The following is a 24,014-nucleotide window of genomic DNA, read 5'->3' on the forward strand; positions in this document are numbered from 1 at the left end:
ACCTCCAGTGTGCAGGGTATCATGACGTCTCACTGCTACCTTCGGTCTCTCCAACGTAGTTCCGTGATGAATCACACTAAACCCCATGCTTTCACCTTGAAGTCCATAGCAAGAGCCTCTGCAACCAGCTTTACAGGGGCTCGTGCCAAATAAGTATGCGGTTAACAATGCTGGGTCACAGAGAATCACTTGGGCATTTTCAGGGAAACGGCTCAGAACACCACCAATTTCATTTTTGCAATAGAAATACACGTGAGGTAGAGTGATCATGATGGATCAGCTATGCAACCAATTGTCTGTGACTTTATCCTAGCTAGCCCAGGGACAGCAGTCTTATCTTACGACTGCCTCAGAGCACACCACCAGATACGTAGTTTCGGGGGAGTTACAACTTATTCGACTCAGCGGCAGCATCGAACATCTTGACTAAATTCGCGAAGCTACGAGCCTTGAAGGTATGTGCGGACCATGTTCCTAATTACAATGCGTTACGGACGACCTGGTCACAGGTTCTCCTACTTGCAGGAATGCACAAGTTTGACGTTTGTCTCATTTTGGGTTAAGGCGTGCATTGGGTGGGACGCAAAAAGAGTTGCTAGATTTACCTACGCTATGACGAGATCAAGAAACTCTGCAGTCTTAATATCTAACCCTCAAGTCCTACGAGGTGTCAATCTGATATCCAATGATAAGCATCTCTTCGGACATGTTCATGTCAATATGCGAGCCTCATATATACAACGAGAATGGAAGCTTGGGCAGATCGAAGAAGTCGCCGCTCATTCCAACATCTTTGTTACTATATGCTACCGTGAGTTCCCGCAGGTCCCTATTTCTCAATAGTCCCATCGACAATCTCCTTGTTGTCAATGAGGACCTTCTCATATCCAACCATGACCTCGCCTCTAGTAGAGTCGATCCAGCTTTTCTCTAGCTTTCGGCCAATTTCATGATACTCCGAGTCACTTGCAAGTGACATATCCTGCATCCAATAGGTGAGGACTGCATGCGAGTTGATGACGGCCCATCCTGCCTGGAACCTTTCCACCATCGCGGCGGGAGCTCCGCAGACATTGCTAAGGCAGGAGGTCCGACGTCTAGTGAATCATACATATCATAACAAGCTTTGGCGACGGGCAATTGCCGTCACACTTCTCAAAATCGAGTATTTCATAGCCGTATGTCGCTTGACAAGTTTTGATTACCGAGGCGGGATTGATGTTGTCGCACACGTGCTTCTCAAAATCCTCATCAGTCTTATCAGCATCCTTCTGGTGGAAAACAAAGACTTTAAGAACGTCGCGAGGAGACATTTTGAAAATTCTTAGGGTATCAATCAACAAGAGCAGTATGTTCCGGAGGAGGCGCCGTTGAAGTCGTTCTCGATTGGGATGGAATCAATTCCTTTTGCAGTGAATTCGAAAACTATAGAAATAACCAACGACCAGTCTCTGATGTATACCTTTGGCTTCTGTTTTGACTCTCGCCATTTGACCACCAGCTAACAATTCACCAAAGGTCCCTGAACCAGGCAGCGAACTCCGCACCTCGAGGGTTGGGACTTTGGTGAGTCGGCGGAAGAGCTCTGCTTACGGACCCATTTCGGCGGCCATTTCCAGAAAGACGCAACTCGCATAAGCTGTACGCCACATTGGCGCATGTAAGTCGAACAGTTGTGCAGCCGTTGTGAATTATTGCGTCAACTTGCGGAGTTGGCCCATGTTATCATGCGGCACCGGCGGAGTTGGGTTTACTGCCACGTTCGCCGCTACTGGTAACCAGAAACAAGGCAGTCGATGAATTCACTCTCACTCATTTATCATCAGATCAAGTTTTTCATAGCGCAGTCAAAATCAAACTCCAAAGTCTCAATTTGCACTTGATCTATACTTGCTGCGCTTATCCGTTCGGCAATCCGTCGGGTCACGTCATACCTGCACCTCATAACAGTGATTGCTTCCACCGTGTCCTTACGGTTTGCCTTTGAGCGATACTTTTCCTCAGCATCTTTATGAACAAAGACGTCGAGCCGGGCGCCAAGCATGTTCTCACCCCTTACTTGAATACGACGATCAAGGGCCTGGCGAACGGCGGGCTAACGCCCACTCTCCAACAATGGATGCGGATACATGTTACTCGCTCTGTCACCGTGGGTCTTTTCTGCTGGGTCACTGCAATTATAACTTGCGCAAAGACTCTCTCGTCTTGAAACGAGACGGCTGGAAATCGGGCTCACGGGGTTGCGGAGTTCTATGAATATTCAGATACCAGGCTGATATGGACCATAATCCAGGGAAACCTGAAGCAGGTCTTGGGCAGTTCTATTAAGGCCACCCACGCTAGACTTCCATCAAGAACGGCGTAGTAGTTTCGAATTGGGAGGAAACTCTCTCGTCATTTACCAACGCCAGAATCAGATTCCTCAGCATGATCCCATCTACTTTATAATTCGAAGGCCTCTTATAATTCGACTCCAGGCACCCAGCTCAAATGCCATGTGTTGTGACTGGAATTGAACTTCTCGTACAGTCCTGAGTCATGGTTTGGGTGTTGGTCGCTTCGTTGGACGCTCTGAGCAAACTTCCTTCTTGGTCTCCCCTGTTGACGGGCGTCCTACCTGGATTCAGAAATGTCTACTATTTGTTACATTCTCAATCTCATTCTCAGCGACGGGAGGGTCCCAAACTCTTTTCTGTTGAATTTCATTCCACGGCCTTGCCTGGATTTGCCTCGCGGTTCTGACGCTTCACTGCGCCGCACCGCACTGTTCAAATCAAGGCAGATGTGAGGACGTGATGGGGCCTATAGACCCCAATCGCCCTTATGGGCACCTCTTCTTGAGGCGTAGAATTGAAGGATTGATAAAGAGGGGGCGAGGCAGAAAGCATGTTCGTTGATGGTTTCAATTCGGAAGGTTCTCACGCAGTGGAGACGGCTGTAGGGAACCAACTGCCAAGCTTCGCGTTCACGAAAGGAATATCACGATCGTGACATCTCAAGTGGAGAAAAATGGGTAATTTGAGGCTTCGAATACTTGGCAGATGCCTCGCCGCAGTCGATACGGTAGCAACCAGATCCGTTGGGGGCTGTTGGTAGATGCTGTTGGACGGTGTTGGACGCTGTTGGCGGGCCCTTTCTCTGCGCGCGGGTTGATGTCGCCGAAGGATCGTGTGTCTGGGACTTTGACTACATCATTTGATCAAAGACGAGTCTTCGTTGAGCATTTACAGTATCCAGGGATGTTTAATAGTTCGGGGGCTAGCTTAGGCAAACTGCCAATCTCTGAACGATGGAGTCTCCTGAAATACCATCGCCATCACCTAACGGCCCCAGGAACAACCAACGGACCCCAGATCTACGAGGAGCTTCACGCTTTCGGGCTATCCGCTTCGTGGGCACTCAGATGAGGCAGTATGAGGCAGTGTAGGCTGTGATCAGTCTTTGGCATCAATGTCCGAGACCCAGTGTCTCCCTAGTTGGATAATATAAAAGATAAAAAGCGAATCGCAAAAAAATCATGTATTCAATCTTCAACGACACGATCAACTCATCTATCAACGCATCATACTTGTCTACTCATCAGTCCTTGACCCGCATCAGAGCGCATAGCTTCTTCAGAGCGATGAAGCTTCTCTCCATCTTGGGGCTGCTATGCAGCACTGGCTCGGTAGTCTCTGGGTCTCAACTTACACATCGAGCGCCCAAGTGTCCCAAGCCTGAGGGCAGTACTACGGATGCTCAGATAATTGCAGCGTTCAAGTCCTCTGGACAATGCTTCAGCTACACTGGCGCTGGCAATCGCGAGAAGAGTATTGCTCCCTGTGCCGGCGCTGATGGCTATTGCCAGAAGGTCAAAGGGGTAGAGAACGCCGCAGCAGGTGTAAGTCAATATGATTTCATGTTCCATTCACAATATCCCGTCAAACAGATTGGTGATCGTCATAGTTTTGCTGATACGAGTGTCTTAGTGTGAGCTCTTCGTTCCTGAGGGCGTCAAACTTGATAAGAGTCTCGCCAACAAGGACGAAGATTGCAACGAATGTTACGCCGGGCAATGCACATGTGAGTGTGAGTTCTGTGAAGAGATCGCAGAAATTGTCATCGAGGGCCTCGAACAGCTGGACAGTGTTATTTGCGCTGTGATGCTTTCTTCCTTAACCTCCATCGCCGACGCCGGTCTCACGTTCATCCCCGGCGGCCAAGCACCCAAGGCTATCAAAGCTATAGTCCAGGGCGCCAAGTCTTTCTACGAGAATGGGGCAGAAGCGGCGTCATTCTTTGGGAGCTGGATCGGCCCTGCATGCGGGATACCGGATTTCAACTTCGATATCACAATGGTGTTTGGGTCTCTCCTCGGCGCCCCTGACTCCATGTCGCGTGGAAAACCTGTCGGCTGCAAGAAGAAGAACAAGAACGGATGCCGCGATGTTAAGCCAGTCCCCGATCCCACGACGAAGCCAGACCAGCCCACGGTCAAGCCTACCGACAAGCCGCAGCCTACAACGACACCAAAGCCCGCGACGACACCGAAGCCGGAGACAACATCAGCGCATACAACATCCTCGCCTGCCTCATCCACGACTGAAGCCGGCGCCGGATGTGCCTACTGCGGCGAGTTCGGAAAGACAAAGGCAGCTCGTGATGAGAAGTATCAACTCATGTACGCCCGTGCGGGCAACTCTGCCGACGCCCCGGCCTGCGTCGTACCTCCTGCAGACGGATCGATAACCAAGAGAAGGACCAACTGTCGTCGCGATCATTGCTTTTGAAAGGACGTGGCCTTGCCGAGAAGGACACCAAGTTTGATGGGTTTTTGCTCGGCGGTACGTACGAGGTAACGTTATCCATGGGAAAGTATATGCAGGGAGCCGATGCCGAAAAGATTCCGGAAATCAGCAAGTTTTGGGCGTACAAAGATCCACAGAATACGAATCAGTGCAGCGTGGAGGTGGTGAAAGATGCCAACAAGGCAAATGGAAAGAAATACGACAGTAAGTGGTCCCTCGTCAGTGATGATGGCATATCGTGTACTAACAAGGGCGCAGCCGAACACGTCTTTGAAGCCCAAACTGTCATGCGGTTTCTGTCCTGGCTGAGCAGTGATTCTGACGGAAAGCTTGGGACTACATACAAGATGCCATCAGCTGCATGGGTCGTTGACACGTTTTTGTCATCCGAAGACAGCAAGACCGAATTCCTTATCGTTTCGCCTGGCAAGACCAATGCTGGCGATCTCTTCACCCCATCTTCCGGCGAACGAGGGGGTGCCCTGATTGCCTACGGATTCGGAAGATCCGACGGGGTCAAGTCAATTTCGGGAGGCCAGAACGTTGAGCGTATTCCAGCCACTCGAGGCAACAAGAACCTTGCCTTACTGGAAAAGGAGATCAATATGGCCAAGGGGAAGTGGTTTGGCATGAACAGGGTTGCCAGTGACTACTCCAAGATGAACACACAGTCTATATTCCGAACAGAAATGCGAAGGGTAAGAAAGATCAAACAAGAACTCCGTATGTTTACTTTCACAGACGCAACTAACCAGAGACAACACAGGGTGTGGCCCCATTTCAATTTTTGGGCGCCAGCGACGGCCAGACGGACACCATCTGGAAGAAATGGGCCCGCGTTGCGAACTGGATAGACCTTGTCATGTACACTTTCGATCAACAATACAAATGGGGTACGCGCGCTGGCGAGCCCAAAAACTCGAAGGGGGATCCCTCGATGCGGTCTCTTTGGGCGTACTGGATCGACAAGGAGCTTGGCGACATCGAGGCCCTCGCCGCCGCCTGGGCGACACAGTCCGCAACTGTCTTCGACCAAAAGTTCCCGAAGAACAAGCGATCCGCGGCCGAGGAGAAGTGGAGGAACGATGCTTTCGGCACCAATGGCTTTGCTACTGCAGCTAAGCTCAAGTTTCCCCGCCCGGCCGGTCTCTCAGCCGGCGCCTCGATTTATGGTGCCTATGGCTGGAAAGATGTCACATTCGATGCTTCCAACCAGAACCCGAACATCGGCGTCCCGGACAAGATCGTTTAGGTAATGTCTTGGATGGTGGCCATGTTGGAAGATTTGAGGTTCAGAAGGCGGAAAGGTGGACGGGATGGGTTTTGTGTGTGGGAGCACACCGGCCGTGGACATATTGTCATGTGGCTTGTTTGCTTGGACTGTCTTGTTGGCTCTGCTTATCACTTTTGAAGTTGCAACTGTCTCTACCGATACCTAGATTTTCATTTGATTCAAGTTCACTGATTACTGCTTGTCTCTTGCGTTATTTACCCGCAGGAAGCCTTCCAAACACCTCAGAAGCTCAGTCCTCAAAGTCCTGGAAAGCCTCTCTAATTTCCCCCATCACCTTTCCCACGCCATCATAAGTGCAACGCACAACTTCCATCTCCGGTGCCTGCTGGCCTTCATCTTGGCCGTTTCGGAGCCCCTCAACTTCCCCTAAAGTTGTTGCAGGATGCTCGATCGACAGATCCCAGAAGACCACCAGGAAGCCTCCCTCATTCTCGTTCCAGAGCTCTGGTGGCCGGTCAATGATGATGATGACTCGACGCCAGTCATTTCGAGGCCAATCCACGTGGTTGATGAGTCGCGAAATGTGCAAAGTATCATCGGCGTGCTCCCGTGACGCAATTTCAGCACAGGCATGTGCTCTGCACTTCTCGATTCTCTCCTCAGTAGATGCGTCCACTGGAAGCGGCATGGCCCAGAGGTCAATGCGGTCGTGGAAATCAAATCCAATTCTCCAGCGCGCTCTGAATGTCTCTTCGTGGACCTTCTTAGCTCGGGTCTTCAGATGGTCCGGGTTGGCAGACAAAGGCGTTGTGTCGTATATCTGATAAGACATTTTCGGGCGCGTTTGTCCATCCTCATCGTCCGAATTGGAGTCTGAGAGCGGTCGCGCATATTTCTCGGGTATTGGCAGACTCATAGCACGTCGCCAGGCGGTAAAGCAGGGCGTATTATCATGACTGGGCATTTCCTCAATGACGTACTGCAAAAGAGCTTTGCGGGGCGCCTTGCCGCCTGTGGATGCTCTTCTGGTGGGCGTTTGGGGCATATTTGTGGTTGAATGGAAGTTTCAAGATGCACTTCAAGAAAAAGTCAGGCAAAGAACAAAAGGGCGGAGTTGTTTGAGGAGAGAATTGGGACACGCGAGTATTTCATTTGATCGATGAGAAAAAGGAGGGGCCTTGTTGGTGCTGTGCCTCATTGTCTTGGGCGTGTGTCCAAGGTACCTGGTACTGATGGTAAAAATAGATAAGGCACCTTGCCCACCTGTTAATAGTTGAGTATTGTCGAAAGGTCCCAACAGCAATAACACGGGCTGTGCATTGTGTTTACCTGCCCTCCGGATGACTGCTTAGTACGCTATTCTTGGATTGAGTCAATTCTTCGAGATTTGCGCAACCGCTGATGATGCGCATCACTGCCCCCAATCAAAAGCTTTACTAGCTCCACATTACAGCGATTCGTTGCCACGAAGTCCGCCAATCAAGAAGTTCATCACGACCCATGGTGCTCAAGATCACAGCGTAGTAGTTGCCACAAATGTAGAACTTAAAAATTGCTCTTATACCAGCGTCTAAACCAACGGGTAACAACCTTTGGAGACAATTTTCCAAGAATGTAGTCAAAGTATTAGATCTCAATGTCCAACGTCACGTGTACACATTTTCTAAGACTAGGTAGCTCACTAGGTACTTGCGGAAGGCTCAATCATCTACTCGAGTCCAATTTTAAGCTCTGATCTGACGGTGAGAGTGCATTGAGCCTTTTGTGCAGAAGCGGTCTCTTGGGTTTTCCCTCCCTGCGATATCTTGCATATCAATGTGCTAGGACTGAGTTTTTCTCGGAAGGCTTTCGTCCGTAGATGTTGTACCTGAATCGATTAGCAACAATCACTAAGAATAGGTGAGCAACTGACATTGGCCAGTACGCGTGAATGGATCTGTTCCCCAGCTCTTTTCGCACTTCCACGAGAAAAACTTGGACCTCCTCCTTTGTCCAGCCATGAGCTCTGGTCAAGGGTGCCATAGTGAAGGATTCAAATCCAGCAATGAAGTTTTCGTTAGCCCATATGCCCAGCTCCTTATACTCGGGATACTTCGGCCAATCGTTGGTCGGCCACTTATGCACCTCCATCTTGACGTCCACGAAGCCGGCATCCTCAAGAACCTTCACAAGAGGCGGAATCTCCTGGTAAGGACGTCCGAAAATGCCGGCAGCTTCTCCAAGCAATTCAGTGCATCTGGAAATAGCAGAGTCCGACTTCAATGTTCCGTCGTCGGAGCGTGCATGCAGGTCTAGTTCAACTAGTTCGACATATCCACCTGGGGTGAGGTGACTAAGAAGTTAGGAACACAAAGATTAGTATCGTGCAGAACGTTGACCAAACGATGTGTTTAGAAGAGTTGAAGTTGCGTAACCTACTTAAAAACCTTGGTTGCAAAGGTTTTCCAATTGCCAATTGATGCGTTCATGAATCGGCTGTGAATGTAGTCGAATGGTTGCGACCAGTTCCACTCCTCGTCTAAATCATCCACTTCAAACTTCACGTTGGGTGGCACACTTCCGCGAATTAGTCTGGTTGATGATATTTGTTTTGTTGTTTCAATAGTGATGTCAAATCGACGGCAGGGAGTACTCACAAATCTGACATGATTGGGGAAAGATCAAACCCAATAACCTAGAGCTCAAATAAATGATTACAAACTTCATTAGTCAAGATAGATAGGCATTGTTACCTCGGCATCCGGGTGTTCCTCTCCAAAGTCCTCCGCCCAAATACCGGTACCTGTACCGACATCGAGGACGCGCGTGACCTTTGAGTTGGGATCGTTGGCGGGCGCGAGCCCCAGGCGGTTGTCGAGGGTAAGAAGACAAAGATGGTGTTGCAAGTCTAAAGCCCATGTCAGCGCACCTCGTAGATGAGGCGCTCATGAAGCTTACCTAGTCGCTCGTTTTCTCTCTCGTCATTGGGAGCATGGTATCCTTAAAATGTCAGAAATCGGACAATAATCAAGATGTTATTTAAAAAGTCATGACATACGTCCATCTTTGTACTTGTGGTACGTCCGGCCGTTCTCGACACGGAAGTCGCGGATTGAGTCACTCAGACTAGCGGTTGAAGATGCGACACTCTACATTGAATTGATTGATTAGAGCAAGTCAGTGGGATAAAGAGGAACTTCTGCGTACACCTCCAATTTCCGAGGATGTGTCATTCGTCGCCTTTGGCCATCAGGGATTAGCATCAACTAGGTCAAGAGGCTAGGCGTGGGGTGCGATTTACCTCATCGGCTGCCAAGTTGATTGGGTTAGTGGCCTGAACAGGGACTTCAGCGGTGCCAGTTGCGCCGCTCGTGGCGTTGTTGGCGCTCATGACTGATAGCAAGGGCGAGATTGATGAATGCAACAGAACAGAAACATCAATTGTACCCAAATCATTCGGACCAAGTCCTTTTATGGGTGACGGTCGCTTTTATTACCCCTCTTCCTGACTGAAGCGAGTTATGCATGTTCCCTGCCAACAAACCATCACATCACTAGTGATAAGGCCTGCGCTGTTGGTTGTCCTGCATGTCACCCTTGGCGAATGTAATTCCGTCCGCGGCCCCCCAAAAGATACCTCAAAGTCCGCAAATACTCCGCTAATCCACTGACATTAGAAGTAGATACATAAGAAGCGCCAATTCACAAACCTCACTTGAGACCAGGGTCCTAGAACCAGAGCTGCAAGTTCTTTCTTCAACTTCTGATCGCCTGCACCAACCGCACTCGTACCCCATTTCGCCGAGAACTCGCCGCAGCCGACCAAAATACCGAACTACTGGTCCAACGAAGTTATGGCGGTGCTGAACCCGGCCTCGCGAAAATACGGCATGGTCGTGCTCGGAGCCTCCGGCTTCACCGGGACGATGGTATGCACACACATCGCGGCCCATTTTCCCACCAACCTCAAATGGTCAGTGGCCGGCCGGTCACAAGAGCGTCTCGAAAGGCTGGCAGCTAAATTGAAAAAAGAATATCCCGATCGAGTGCAGCCAGGTGAGGCTCCGGGGTGCCCTAAACTTTGCTAGACTGGTGGAAATGCTAATTCGCAACTAGACCTTGAGATTGTCGCGCCAAATGATGCTAAGACACTCAGGGAGGTGATCGGAAGAGCCAAGGTGTGCATCAGCAGTGTCGTCTATGCGGTTGACGGAGATCCGATCATTGAGGCGTGCATCGACCAGAGGACCGACTATGTTGACTGGTTTGTGATGTCCGTTGCTTCGTCAAATGATATCTAACAGCGAACATTAGCGCCGGTGTTCCCACTCTTGTCCACGACTGGGTCACCAAATATCATGAGCAAGCTGAGGCAAACGGCGTTGCGGTAGGTCGCGTCCCCACCTGACTTTTCATGATAGACAACATCAAGGTATCGACTGACCAGCATCGCAAATAGCTGATTCATTCTTGCGGCGCCATGACTGGAGAAATGGATCTTTTCGCCATCCATGCCTGCCGCGAACTCAAACAGAAATGGTCGGCACGAATGGGGAAGATGACGTTGCGAGTTGATGATCTTGAGTGAGCACACAGTCTGATCCAATCTGGTTGATGGGGTCTAATGCTAATTGATCGTAACTTACAGCCCTAATGTAAGCGGCGGCACCATGCGAACGATGCTATCATTCGCGAGCGGAGGCCCGAAAGCAATCGCGGCGGCTGGTCACCCGTCGCTGCTGACGCCGATTCCTCACACGAAACCCATCGAGGCGGTCCGCGGAATCCACACGCATCCCGTGCTTGGATTATTGACACTCTCTTCGCCGCCGGGCGACCAAGCGCGCACCCTCATCAATAGATCTTGGGGTCTCCTGGGCGGCCCCGAAGGCAGCTGGGGTCCCAACTTCCAGTACAACGAGTACGAGAGGGCGCAGTCGTATGTGGGAGCCGTCTTCAACTTGATCCGCTGCTATATTATTCTCACCGTGTTCTCGTGGGTGCAGTATCCTTGGTTTTACAATTTGCTAATGCGCTCCGCACCGGACTTGGGCGTTGGTCCGTCTGAAGAGCAAATTAAGGCTTTGCCTTTCACTGCGGCAGCTTTCGTTGAGGCCGACCCCCCAGAGGAGATAAATCGTGGGAAAGGGTGCCTCATCAAGTTGAGGTACAACGAGGGAAACTACCCCTTCGCTGCCATGCTCATGGCTCAGGCAGGCGCCACACTGTTGTACGATAGGAACTTATCAGCGGGTATTAATGGCGGATGTCTGACGGCTGGGGTGTTGGGGCCGGACTTTGTGGAGAGGGCGAGGCAGGGAGGTCTCGAGATCGAGACCACCATGGTTGAAAGTCTGAAGATCTGAGACAATTCTCCATGATCTATCGCGTTTGTACATGTAACAGTAGTATAGGCAATTCATATGTTATCATACACTCTCTCTTCGCTGTTTACTCCGCTGCGTTATGAAATAGATGCGTTGTCATTGATATATGCTCATCGTTATGTGTGCTACTTCGGCATCAATATTACCAGCCTGTCATGTCACTTGGTCTGGCAGGGGTTCAATAGGGCTTTTGTGATCTAAGATCTGCAGAAAGAATTCAGTAAGTCCATGGAAAAGGCACTGCCGTACGCGCTACCTATGGTATATATAACGTAGAATGATCAAAGTCAACCCGTGCTACGGTCCGCCTCCATTCACTTTAAACTTCGCAGGTGTACTCCATCGTCAAGTTTACCTGAGGGACACCCTCAAAGTCTGCAGGCACCGCATACGAAATATTATAGTACCAGTGATTTCTCAGCTGATCACCATACGAGATAGGCAACTTCTCCAATCCAGGCGCAGAGACGTTGACGTTTAAGCATGGCAATTCCTCCAAGCCGGTAATAGACTTGCCTCCCAGAGTCCATGATGGGGGAATTCCGGAAAGGGCAAAGGTGAAGATATCAGAGCCTTCCTGAGTCTTGTTTGGATATGAGATGCTCAGGAAGTTCTCACTCGCAACGGCCTTAATCGTCGAAGCAGAAGGATAGAGCAGGAAGAAGCCAACCAGGGGCCACGGCTTATGCGAAGGGTCCGAAGCCCAATGCGCAATGGCCGGCACAAATTGATCTCCTCGGTTCTCTGTCTCAGCGAGCTGCTGTCCGCCGATCATGAGAGGTCCACTGATCCAGGATGTGGTGGTGCGAGTGACGTCGGTGTCCAGCTCTTCCGTGATATGTCGTGTGAGGCTTCGTGACCCCATCCAGGGGCCCTTGGACTTGAGAGCAGCTGCGGTACTGTTTGAAATGTGCTTCGCGACCGTCTCTGCAAGCAAGGAGATTGCCGCACCCTGTGCAGCATCGTACATCAAGTCTCCTTCTCCCAAAAGAGGCTGTGGACCGTACTCACGGCCAAATACAGACCACCAGTACATGGGGAGAATGGACGAATACTTTGTCATGTCGCGGGTGTATGCCCGGTCATATGGACCGACGAGATTGCCGAGATATGGGTTGTAGTGCTCCGCGATATCTTTCCACAACTCCGTCAAAATGAACTCGGCGTTCTTGGTCAGGGTGGCGTTGCGAGGTCCGTAAGCGATGTTTGCAGCCAGAGCCCAGACATCCATGCCGTAGTAATTAGGCGCGTTGTACTCGCCGAGGGTGTTAGACCCGTTGGACTTGAAGAGCTCTAGAAGCTCGCTCCCTTGAGTGTTGGCGAAGTTGATGAAGGCAGAATTTTGACGACGGGCGCCAATCCAGCCGACTGTAAGGGCGCGCATGAGGCCTGGATTAGAGTAGCCAAGAATGAGGTTGTCGCCATCGGGGTAGCTGCCGTTACGTCTCATAGCGCCAACGGCTTGGATTTCGAGAGCGTCTTCAATTTTCTTGACGAGATCCGCGCCAAGGAGGTCGGAATAGAGCTCCACATCTTGCACAAGTTGTGTTCTACATTGCTGTTAGTTGCTGTTGGCATTGTGGCATTCGTGATTTTATAGAACCTACCCGATAAACTCTCTCCAGTTCGGATCGTATGTAGTCTAGAACCAGGTGAGCAGACACGCCGTCGATGGCTCCACGGACCCAACTTACATAGATTTTTGGTGGATAGAGTGTGGAGTTGGGAGTTGGGTCCGGCTCATCAGGCGAGAGCTTAAATGTTCCATACCACGCTGACTCAAAATCCGACGTCATTTGGCACTGAAGACTGCGCTCGTAATCAGTCAAAAGGATAATAAGAAAAAGTCAAATGAGCTTCTTACATGTTCTCAATTGCTGCCCTTGCGTTTTCTACGTCGTTTCCCTCGTTGCGATGCAGCAAGCCCGCCGTGTACCAGGCAGTAAACCTGTTGGACCACGGTCCCTTGTCGGGGTAGAAGATCGCAGCGTACAACTGGTCCCATCTAGCGTCCTGGGACCCCATGGAGTAGTCAAACAAACTTTGAGCACCTGTGGTAGTGTAAGTCAATTTGAACGTCTTTCACCATTTGCGCAATCCTTACTGGCTGACAACTTGGGCTTGCTGGCGGCGTTGACCCCCAGCGTCGCGCCGGAGGTCAAGAGTGAAGCGACGGCCAATTTGAGATGCATCGTGCCCAACAAACCGTCCTTTTGCGAGGATGATTCTTGGGAAGGAATCCCATTACATCCTGGCCGCTTTCTCTAGCTATATATGCCCATACTGACAACACCCCTTGCCATAACTCGCCATGAGGACCACGCGTTCGATGCCGCTATATCCCCTAGTCTGGGGAATCAACAAGGCCATCGTCATGAACCCCTCACGCCAACCTCCGCACTGCTATGCTGTCTTCTCTCACAGAAAGGTCCGCCAATCAAAGATACCAATCCGAGCTTGCCCAGGCCCCGGTCCGAACCGGGCCGGAGACCGGTGGACCATCTCCGGCCCCCGGGCAAGGTTACATACCCCAACTTGGGAGAGAAGCCGCTGCGCTAGTGAGCTGAGCTCAAGCGGGGTCACGAGTGACCATTTTGCGGGGGAGAGACCGCATGCTGGCCGGGGATAGTGGCACCATGGAGGATAAACAGGGTAAACATCGGACTGGGGCTTTTCCCACAGGCGGGCCAGTGGTTGTTGGTGATATCTGGCCGTATCAGGTGCTGATAGATACCATTGCCAGACGATATTTCCGCACCCCTGAGAGGTCACGTTACGCATGGCATATCGCCCGCGATACCTGATTCGGAAGGCTTTCGCCCGATAAACTGCCCTCGGCACCGATGGCTATTGCCGACAACATGAGGGATTCCCCAACCCCGCTGGTATCTCCTGACCTATGTTGGCTCGATCTGGCGCTCATAGGCAAAATCTCCCGAGCGGCCTGAGCCCGACAGATTGGATCGTGTGAGAGCCGGCCCGGAGGTTGGCCGGGCTTGTTGGTGCTGATATCGGTACCCGAGGAAAGCGTGATTGTTTCTCGGGTTGTTATCTCTTCGGGTCCGTCAATATTAACATCGCCATTCCCGGGTACTCGGAGCTCGCGTGAATCGCGTTCTAGTTCTGTTCATTTCTGGAAGATTGCAACCATGGCGAAGGGTCCAACATCGTCAATAGAGCCGGACGGCATCCCCGTGACTGTCGATGCGGCGATTGCGAAAAACAGAGGGTGGCTGAAATGGCTTTCAAACCCGGGTATTGTCAAGCTGAATTGCATCCTTGTCTTATCATTGGTGTCAAGTTACGCGACCGGTTATGATGGATCGATGATGAATGGACTGCAGTCCTTGGACACCTGGCAGCAATCTTTCAACAACCCTGATGCCCAACAATTAGGACTGTAAGTTTGCTCGAATATGCGTGCCCCAGAGTAGTTGCTGATAAGCTGTCATCAGATTAAATGCGATCCAAAATGTCGGACAACTGGTGGCCCTTCCCTTCTGCGCTTGGTTCTGCGATCGCTTCGGCCGCAAGCCTGCCCTCCTCTTCAGTGCTTCCATTCTCCTCATTGGTGTGGCATTGCAAGGCGCATCGCAAAATGTCGGCATGTTTATCGCAGGCCGTGGAGTTCTCGGATTCGGCCTCGCGCTCAACATCACAGCCGCACCTCTGATGATCATGGAACTGGCATACCCATCCCAACGTGCCCCTCTCGTCAGTATCTACAACTCTCTATGGGGCCTCGGTGCCCTATCGGCGGCGTGGATCACCTTTGGCACCTTCAGAATCGGCAACACATGGGCATGGCGCATTCCTTCGATCCTTCAGGGAGTGTCTAGCATCGTTCAACTGGGTCTGTGCTTCTTCATCGAAGAGTCACCAAGATGGCTGATTTCGAAGGAACGAGATGCTGAGGCAGAGGCTTTGATTTTCAAGTATCATGCGAATGGAGACGCAACAGATCTGGTTGTTCCGTTGGAGATGGAGGAAATCAGGATGGCCTTGCGACTCGAAGCTGAGGCCTCGCGATCCACATCGTACATGTCTTTTTTCCAGACTCCCGGAAATCGTCGGCGCTTCTTCATCATCCTGGCAGTTGGGTTCTTCTCTCAATGGTATGCTCCTTTTCTCGCCAAACTCCACTTGGAAAAACAACTTGACTGACATTCAAATCTAGGTCTGGTAACGGTCTCATTTCGTACTATCTCAGTCTAATCCTCAACTCCATCGGATATACCTCCCAAGATACCCAGACTCTCATCAACGCATTAATGACTCTTTGGGGCATGACCTGGGGTCTCATCGCGTCATTCCTTGTCAACCGCTTCCGCCGTCGCACAATGTTCCTCGCCTCGACTCTAGGCGCTTTGGCTTGCTACGTTACATGGACAGCTCTGCAGGCCACCTACGAACAACAAACCGACCTTACCGGCAGTGGGTCACCAGGCCTCGCCAAGGGCGTCTTGGCCATGATCTTCTTGTACAACGTCGTGTTCAACATGGGCTGGGGCGCTTTGCAGGTAACCTATGTCGTCGAGATTCTGCCCTTCAATCTCCGAGCAAAGGGCCTGGTTCTTTACAACCTGTTCGTTGCCTTGGCCCTCATCTTTAACCAGTACGCCAACCCAGTGGGTGTCACGAACTCGAAGTGGAAGTACTACATCACTTACGATGTCTGGCTGGCGTTCGAGGCCGTGGTGGTGTACTTCCTGTTCGTCGAGACGGGCAAGATGAGCTTGGAGGAGACGGCCGTCATCTTGGATGGCAATAAGGATAGGTTAACGGATGAGGTCGCCCGTAAGACGGAGAAGCTTGTGATCGAAGCTCACGAGAACGTCGCGGAGCATGATGCTCGAAGTGAGATTAAGGCTTGAATTTGGGCAGCACGTGATGGTAGCTAAGCTGGTTTTTGATTATATTGAGTACAGCATCGAAGTGCATCTTCGATGCTGTGTCTAAGGAAACGACATCGTTTGCTGTTAAAACGATATGACCGCAATCGTGCTTCTCATCCTCTTTCCCGTCATCTCTCTTGTCGCCCGTGTTGTCACCCCTCTCGACACTTTCGGCCATTAATGTTGTCGACGTAACTGGGTCGCATGGCGTGGTTCTTTGTATTTGTTTGAGAATCTGCGTTACTTATACTTGGGTAATCACTCTGTTCCCCGCTCATCGCAAGCAGCTGGGGGCGGTTCTTCGTACTCATTGAAGGGTTAGTGTTGTTGATATTCAGGTTGTTCTGCTTTTCCGGTTCCGCACAAGCAGTTGGGAAGTTAGTAGTTTTTGAGATGAATATGCCTCGGTACCTTCGGCCATTGTTCTAATCAAAGTAGCTACATCAGCTGGTGGTGATTCTTTGCATTCTGACAATGTCCGGGATATAGCCGCCAGTGTAGCCCAGTTGATCGTCATCTGACCTTGGTGTTTTCCAACCCTACGCCTCTCTTGTTCGGCGCAAATAGTAGCCCCCTAAAAGTTGCATCAAAAACAATTAAACGTTGCATCCGAAACAATTGACTTCAGGGCAGACAACGGTTGCCTTTCGATCGACGATAGTCGGGCCAAGCTGTGGTTGCAATGAGGTAGAGGGGCAGACGGGAGGTTGAGAGGACACTGGGTTGTGGATGCTGCAGCCAGCGCCTAGTGGAATCCCAAGAGCGAAAGCTCGGGCCTTCTTCTGCTTGTACTGCTCTTATTTCTCTTACTATTCATACTACTTTTGCTAGTCCTACTAATCTTACTAGTCCTACTGTTCTTGTTGCCCTTGCTTCCCTAGTTATACTATTTGAAGCCCCTTTACCTGCTAATTTACTCTTCTTACCCACGCCTAGAGGGAAGACCGTTTTATTATCTCTTTCATCTCCTGCAGTCCGTCGACAGAGCACAGATGAGCACGAAGTCACGGATCCGTTCGTTAGCTTTTCCAGGACCCCGAAGCGGAAACGAACCTCGCGCGCCTGTACGTCAGGGGTTCGCTCCGCATGAAGCCTATTCCATCCTGACCCTCGAGAAATTCTCCTTCTCATACGGCAGTCAGAAAGGTCTGCCTGCAGGTGGTGACCCGCTGTGCGAAAGCATAAACAAAAGCTTAGAAAAGTAGAAGGTAGCATACCCGTAACCTCTGTAGTCTAAGGCTCTTGTACACCCTCTTATAGGGTGGGCTATGAAACTTCCTCAACAAGGCTCTTGTACAAAAGTATGCTCCCTGTATGAGTGAGCTCATGATGTGGCTCTACGGCACTTCCTATCCCTTGGACTTTCAAGGTGTCATTCCGGCTGCCGGAGATCTCTTGGTGTGGGACTCGCTCGTTGTGACAGCACCACATGGCGGACCGGCATTAGCTGACAGAAAGTCAACGATGACGGCCCGCGCCGATCAGACAGTCAACGTTTTGGGTGCGTGCTCAATCGCTCTACTTGCTGATATGTATGAATTGCTCCGATGGCCAATATCCAATGATCCATTGTTTACTGATCAAGTCAAAGTCGGATCATGACCCCGTCTTTGTCAATACCATGAGGACAATAAGAAGCTCGAAAAATGAGATAGTAGCCATGGCATGTTCTTGTCGTAGGACGGGTCTGAGTGATAACCTATGGTTTATGTGATGAAAATCGTACTGACTGAAAGACGATGCGAGCAATCGGGGCGGTGGGGTGGATAAGGATGAGACTGGCGACGAGGGTGTATTGCGTCTTCCTGATAATCTTGAGTAGAGGTTCTAACGCCATTCGAGGCTTTTCGACATCATTGACAACGGCGCACAGGTTCATCTCGTCATTCGTTTCAACCTGTCAAGCTTTGCGATGGCCCGATGGTGGCCCATGTCTGTTCCGGAGATCCGGCGCGTTCCTGCATCGGTGTCTCCGCCAAGCTCGCAATCTCCAGGGGTCAGCAGTGCTCGATGCAAGGCATCTATTGCAACTTTTATCTTTTTTACCGCGATAAGAGCTTTGCAGCGCCCAATCTTCTCTATCAGTTCTCGATGGCGCGATATTGCGTGATTGAAGCTGCCATCAAAGACCAGCTTCCATCAAGGGCAGTCCCCGTTCGACCCTGGTCCCTTCATGTGAGCAATATGCATATTTTCATGTCTAATTTCGCTCCTCGAACCTCTTTCGCCGCCAAGCTCTATCCATGGTTTACCCCGCATGCTCCTCGGCTCTTCCCCATTGGATCGCACCACAATGACACCTTGAGCTCCCCTCGGTTCTTCGGTGGAACATCTGCGGGACCTGCAGTCCGGCTCAATTGCCCCGTCAGGGAGGTGGTCAACATTGGACGGTTGGACCCTTTCCCCGTCTCCTTTCCTCCGCCATCGGTGCAATTGTACCGAACTGGCCAAGCCTTTGGGGAAAGCTCCCCTCTTTCACCCAAAATCACGTCGAAGCTGGGTGCTGCTCGTGCCTAGCTTCAGGTTGGTCAACGGCGGCTCGAAGAGGAACGACTCAGCAACCCTCTTGACCGCAATCTAAGCTGCAGATCTAGCGGCAGGGCAGCGTAGCATCTAGCACCTGTGCGGGCGACTTGCCGAGAAAGATGGAGCGGAGAGATGGCATCATCAGATTGGGAAGTCGCGTCGGGCCAAGTCCTGGGCGCAATGGTCCGTCCCAGGTGTGACCTCGACATCACCGTGCTGGATGATGCGATCTCGAGGCAGTGCTGCGGGCCAAGACTCTACCACGGTGACGGATGACATATAACTCGCACCCCATTGTCCCGATGCTCGAGTCGTGTCATTGAAAAGGGACGCGACAGCCGCATCTCTTCATTCCAGAGGCAGCGGCATCCAGTCACTCGTTCGCTGTCGCAGTCTCAAAGCCAAGGATGTCTCGCTTTGTCCTCAGCCTCGTGGCCCTCACCGGCCTCCTCGGCTCGGCAGACGCCCAGAACAGCACCGGAAGCAGCGCCAACGTCAAGTGGCTCGGTCGCACGCCCTCATACAACTCTGGCACGACGTTCGGTCTTCCCTGGGCCAAGGGCAAGCACTACCCCAACTCGACCGAGTTCACCATCTCCAGCGGCGGTCCGTTGCAGTCGTGGGTGACGGCCTACTGGCCCGACGGCTCCATCAAGTGGTCCGCCCACGCGATCCCCGAGTCCGACACGATCCTCGACGAGTACATCGTCAGCGCGTCCTCCTCAAACTCGACGGCTCGATTCTCTCGTGCGAAGAGACAGTCCAACAGCGGTCTGGCCGTGACGGACTCATCCGATGTCGTAAGCGTCGACACCGGCAAGCTTGCCATCACCTTCCCAAAGTCAGGCAATGCGGTCGTCAGCGAGATCAAGACTGCCTCCGGCAAGGTCATCGGCCAGAACGGCAAGCTAGTCCTGCACTCTCAGTCTGGTGTTGAGGATTACGCCGAGGCCAAGGGTCAATCCGGGATCAACTACTTCAACTTCGAGAGCAACATCGAAGAGGTCACCGTTAGCAAGGACAACACCGCGCGAGCTCTTGTCACTGTCCGCGGCAAACACCAGGCAGCCGACGGCGGTCACGATGATTGGCTTCCCTTCATTCTGCGCTTTTACACCTACGCCAACTCCGAGGCGGTGCGCATCGTCCACACGGTAGTCTACGACGGCAAGGCCGAGGAGGACTTCATCTCCGGCCTCGGTATCCGATTCGAGGTTCCTCTTGAGGGAGAAGAACAATACAACCGCCACGTCAGAATCTCTGGTGTCGATGGAGGTTTGCTCAGCGAGGCCGTCCAGGGTATCACTGGACTGCGCAGAGATCCTGGTGCCCAGGTCCGAACTGATCAGTTTGAGGGCACCGAGCTCGCTGACCCTGCGACCTGGGACCAGAGAGTCACGACTAGACTTCACTGGATCCCCACCTGGAGCGACTACAGCTTGACCCAACTGTCCCCCGACGGCTTCACTTTGAAGAAGCGCACCAAGGCTGGCCAAGGATGGATCAACATCCCTGGCGGCACTCGTGCCGGCGGTCTCGCGTATCTTGGTGGTGCTACCAAGGGTGGTCTTGCCGTCGGCCTGCGCAACTTTTGGAAGCGCTACCCTACTGGCATCGACATCACCAACGCCGCTACCGAGAAGGGCGAGATCACTATCTGGATCTACAGCCCTAACGCCCCTCCTCTGGATCTTCGTCCCTTTCATGATGGTCTTGGGCAGGAGGACTACGCCGATCAGCTCGATGCTCTCGAGATCACCTACGAGGACTACGAGCCCGGCTTCAACAACCCCTACGGCATCGCCCGCACCAACGAGATCTTCCTGTACGGCTTTGAGCAAACCCCCAACCGAACCCTGCTGTCCGACTTGTCCGACCACAACAACAACCCTCCCGTCCTCTTTGGCGAATCCGAGTATCTCGCCGAGACCAAGGCCATCGGCACCTACTGGGCTCCTCCCGTCGCCAACCCCAACGCTCAGGCTGCCAAGATTGAGGACCACCTCGACTTCTTGTTCAAGTTCTACGAGGGCCAGGTTGAGCAGCGCAAGTGGTACGGCTTCTGGGACCACGGCGACTTCATCCACGCCTACGACACCGACCGTCACCAGTGGCGTTACGACGTCGGTGGCTACGCCTGGGACAACTCGGAGCTTTCTCCTGATCTGTTCTTCTGGAACTACTTCCTGCGCACCGGACGCGAGGATGTTTACCGGTTTGCTGAGGCTCAGGTCCGCCACACCGGCGAGGTTGACGTCTACCACCTGGGCGATCTCAAGGGTCTCGGTACCCGTCACGGAGTTCAGCACTGGGGCGACAGCGCCAAGCAAGCTCGTATCTCCACTCCTCAGTACCGTAAAGTCTTCTACTACGTCTCCGGAGGCGACGAGCGTGTCGGTGAACTCATCGAGGAGCTTCTCGACACCGACAAGACCTACGGTGTCCTCGACCCTAACCGTAAGGTCCGCACCGACGGCTGGGTTCCCACTCCCAACGCTTCTGTCGCTGTCGGCCTCGGAACTGACTGGTCCGCCCTTGCGGCCGGTTGGCTCATTGAATGGGAGCGTCGTGGTCCTCGCTGGGAGGAAGCCCGCACCAAGCTTGTCAACACCGCCGCAAGTATCGCCAAGCTCAAGAACGGCTTCGTCACCGGCTCTGGTCTGTACAGCATCGCCAACGGCACCCTCGGCCCGCCCCCTGCGGACCCCAATAACGAGGGTCTTGTCGCTGTCTCCCACTTGTCCGCTGTCTTCGGTCTCCTCGAGGTCGTCGCCGAATTCATCGAGCACGCCGGTGAGGAAGTCCCCGAGGGTTTCGAGGCTGCTTGGTATGACTACTCGTACTACTACGGCGCTGGCGCAGCTGAGCAGACGGCCCGCTACGGCAAGTCTTTCGGCAGCCTCAACCTCAAGCAGGGACACTCTCGTCTCACTGCTTACGCTGCCCACCGCCACAACAACGCGACGTTGGCTGCTCGCGCATGGAATGAGTTCTTCAACACTGATGGCTTCAAGGAGTCTTCGCCTTGGAGCACGGTCCACTTCAACGGCAGTGCAGTTCTGACTCCTATTGATGAGGCTGCTTGGGTTTCTACCAATGATGCGGCGTTGTATGGGTTGGCCTCGATTATCAACCTTGCTCTTGTGGGAGAGTACCTGAGTTAGAGCATATAAGCTTTTCATTGAAGCTTTTCAAAATTGCTTCACATTTCATGTACAAATTACCTTTACTTCAGTTACATACAACAATACTATGGTTCGCAAAGCCCTTTTGTCAAGTGCCGTTACCTATGTAGTGTGAACATAGATTTCCTTGTGGTACTCTTCATGGTATTGTGTACCAGTGATGAACTTTGGGTTCGGAACATTGATGGTATCTCAATTGAAAGAGTCCTTCACAATTGTCTGGTTCTGCGACTGATGTGGACTTGAGGTCTCACCCTGATGGTTTGGTCCCGCTTCTCGACTCAACCTTAACTCACTCAGGAGCTCAATTCAGACCTTGGCCACTCCCAAGGTATCTCCGTTCGCTCTCTCCCTCCTTTATCGTTGGGAAAGATGTCCAGCACTTGACGCAACTTTTGGTAATTTGGAAACTTCGCGCTTTTTTTCCTGCCTCAGAAGGCAATCAACTTTCACAGTAACACAACAACGCCTTGCGTAGCAACCCATCGCGAAATCATGGATGACTTAGATATTTTTGCCGAGCTGAAGGACATGGCCAGGGCCTCACTGTTTCTGAACGAGCCAGAGAATGCCGAACCTCTCCCCGCCGATGTCACGCATCGCCAACGCGACATGGACCTCGAGGTCCCTCCTGAGATACTCAACCACGTCCCTCAGCCCCCAAAGTTTGGTAAAGCGAAGTATCTCGTCAAGCTCGAGAATCCGATTCATTCACCCGAGATTGTCCATCGTTTGGGATATATTACCAAGTCACACGAGGTGTTCACAGCGACCGACGAAGATGGAGACACCACCAAGTTCTGCAAGATTGGAGAGGAGGCGAAGTTTCACATATTGCAGCACTTCCGCCAGAACAAGTCCAAATTTCAACCTACCATCATCAGATACAACGTGGCCGACAAGGACCTTTTCAAGACCTCAATCTACCCAAGTCTTGGATGCGACGCCACGTTACCGCAGAACCGCATCACCGGCGACAATGACAAGAGGCTTCAACCTGCCCAGGCCGAGTATCCGGTATGGTACTTCTTCTACGGAACGCTGGCGGACCCCGACGTCCTTCGAGAGCAACTGGGCGTGGAAGTTAACTATCGCGAGGCATCAATCAAGGGCGGTGCTTTGAAGACATGGGGTGGAAAGTACAAGGCGCTTGTAGATGCGCGGGATGGCAAGGCGCCGCCTGTGAAAGGAAAGGCTTTTGAAGTCATGGACGAGGAGATGGAGGAAACGCTTCGGACTTATGAGACGGACAAGTATGAGGTTACGAGATGCTTGATTGAGATGGCGGATTCTGTTGAGGAGGTCAGAGGCTTGACATTTCGCTTTGCTGGGGAGGCGACTGAGGTAGAGTAGGGCAAGCATAGCAGATGTGACGTGGGATTTGCGTATACATGCGTAATGCAATTGTTCCATCATTGAATGGAGTTCTTGCGGGCATCGATCAGAGTTTGCTATGCGCGTACCTGTGAGAATAGTAGCATATACTGTTTCCGGAGACCATCTAGTATTATGAGATTGCCAGTGCGTCAGTAACACGCCATTCCGCTCCTTCGAGATATGAGTCAAAGCAGAGATGTAGCGTTTAGATATTTGTAGAACCATTCGCATCGCTATTTGCTTTGGAATAGAATTTCTTAACTCCATTTATAATGGCTTATTGGCTAGGAGGTAAACTAAATAGAAGGCCTATTGAATGCAAAAGGTCCAGGTCTAAAGCTGGGACGGTAAGGTGGATTGTGTAATTGCAGAGTGAGTTATGTCCGTTTCTTAGTCATAGACACTCAAAGAGTGCTCTAGGGGCAACACCTTGTTGAGAGAAGATTGAACTTTATTCACAGAACAACCTAGGTCCTCTTGTTGACAAATTAACCAGGCAAAGAAGGCTCCCAATAGGCTCACGGGTACCCGTGCCTGTAAAATTTCACGGGTACCCGTGGAAATGACTAAGCAAGCTATCCACCTCAACGAACGCACGCGTCTCGCGTCTAACACAGTTCACGCGTCTCTTTGCACACAGCACG

The 24,014-nt window shown here is 51.8% G+C and overlaps 10 protein-coding genes across 10 annotated transcripts; 5 read left to right on the top strand and 5 right to left on the bottom strand.

Annotated features, from left to right (window-relative positions):
• Positions 1-829: 829 nt before the first annotated feature.
• COL26b_005904 (uncharacterized protein) lies at positions 830-1,313 on the bottom strand (the record flags this gene model as incomplete). The annotated part of the gene is made up of 2 exons (XM_053178739.1): positions 830-905; positions 1,231-1,313. 2 exons carry the CDS (start codon positions 1,311-1,313, stop codon positions 830-832), a joined length of 159 nt encoding a protein of 52 aa, XP_053037382.1.
• Positions 1,314-3,517: 2,204 nt separating this feature from the next.
• On the top strand, positions 3,518-6,039 carry COL26b_005905 (uncharacterized protein; the record flags this gene model as incomplete). Its single annotated transcript, XM_053178740.1, has 5 exons — positions 3,518-3,880; positions 3,969-4,660; positions 4,717-4,991; positions 5,046-5,485; positions 5,554-6,039. 5 exons carry the CDS (start codon positions 3,518-3,520, stop codon positions 6,037-6,039), a joined length of 2,256 nt encoding a protein of 751 aa, XP_053037383.1.
• Positions 6,040-7,833: 1,794 nt separating this feature from the next.
• On the bottom strand, positions 7,834-8,668 carry COL26b_005906 (uncharacterized protein; the record flags this gene model as incomplete). The annotated part of the gene is made up of 4 exons (XM_053178741.1): positions 7,834-7,888; positions 7,934-8,353; positions 8,440-8,592; positions 8,658-8,668. 4 exons carry the CDS (start codon positions 8,666-8,668, stop codon positions 7,834-7,836), a joined length of 639 nt encoding a protein of 212 aa, XP_053037384.1.
• Positions 8,669-8,726: 58 nt separating this feature from the next.
• Positions 8,727-9,391, bottom strand: COL26b_005907 (uncharacterized protein; the record flags this gene model as incomplete). The annotated part of the gene is made up of 3 exons (XM_053178742.1): positions 8,727-8,908; positions 9,059-9,149; positions 9,302-9,391. 3 exons carry the CDS (start codon positions 9,389-9,391, stop codon positions 8,727-8,729), a joined length of 363 nt encoding a protein of 120 aa, XP_053037385.1.
• A 1,167-nt stretch (positions 9,392-10,558) lies between these two features.
• Positions 10,559-11,366, top strand: COL26b_005908 (uncharacterized protein; the record flags this gene model as incomplete). Its single annotated transcript, XM_053178743.1, has 2 exons — positions 10,559-10,584; positions 10,649-11,366. The coding sequence occupies 2 exons, from the start codon at positions 10,559-10,561 to the stop codon at positions 11,364-11,366; spliced, it is 744 nt and encodes a 247-aa protein (XP_053037386.1).
• Positions 11,367-11,706: 340 nt separating this feature from the next.
• Positions 11,707-13,183, bottom strand: COL26b_005909 (uncharacterized protein; the record flags this gene model as incomplete). Its single annotated transcript, XM_053178744.1, has 3 exons — positions 11,707-12,937; positions 12,995-13,029; positions 13,082-13,183. The coding sequence occupies 3 exons, from the start codon at positions 13,181-13,183 to the stop codon at positions 11,707-11,709; spliced, it is 1,368 nt and encodes a 455-aa protein (XP_053037387.1).
• Positions 13,184-13,247: 64 nt separating this feature from the next.
• COL26b_005910 (uncharacterized protein) lies at positions 13,248-13,579 on the bottom strand (the record flags this gene model as incomplete). Its single annotated transcript, XM_053178745.1, has 2 exons — positions 13,248-13,438; positions 13,492-13,579. 2 exons carry the CDS (start codon positions 13,577-13,579, stop codon positions 13,248-13,250), a joined length of 279 nt encoding a protein of 92 aa, XP_053037388.1.
• Positions 13,580-14,536: 957 nt separating this feature from the next.
• On the top strand, positions 14,537-16,261 carry COL26b_005911 (uncharacterized protein; the record flags this gene model as incomplete). The annotated part of the gene is made up of 3 exons (XM_053178746.1): positions 14,537-14,787; positions 14,843-15,502; positions 15,565-16,261. The coding sequence occupies 3 exons, from the start codon at positions 14,537-14,539 to the stop codon at positions 16,259-16,261; spliced, it is 1,608 nt and encodes a 535-aa protein (XP_053037389.1).
• A 2,954-nt stretch (positions 16,262-19,215) lies between these two features.
• Positions 19,216-21,972, top strand: COL26b_005912 (uncharacterized protein; the record flags this gene model as incomplete). Its single annotated transcript, XM_053178747.1, has 1 exon — positions 19,216-21,972. The coding sequence occupies one exon, from the start codon at positions 19,216-19,218 to the stop codon at positions 21,970-21,972; it is 2,757 nt and encodes a 918-aa protein (XP_053037390.1).
• A 516-nt stretch (positions 21,973-22,488) lies between these two features.
• On the top strand, positions 22,489-23,346 carry COL26b_005913 (uncharacterized protein; the record flags this gene model as incomplete). Its single annotated transcript, XM_053178748.1, has 1 exon — positions 22,489-23,346. The coding sequence occupies one exon, from the start codon at positions 22,489-22,491 to the stop codon at positions 23,344-23,346; it is 858 nt and encodes a 285-aa protein (XP_053037391.1).
• Positions 23,347-24,014: the final 668 nt, after the last annotated feature.

Source organism: Colletotrichum chrysophilum, assembly GCF_026319265.1.
Source record: "Colletotrichum chrysophilum strain AFK26 chromosome Unknown scaffold_41, whole genome shotgun sequence".
Taxonomy (NCBI): domain Eukaryota; kingdom Fungi; phylum Ascomycota; class Sordariomycetes; order Glomerellales; family Glomerellaceae; genus Colletotrichum; species Colletotrichum chrysophilum.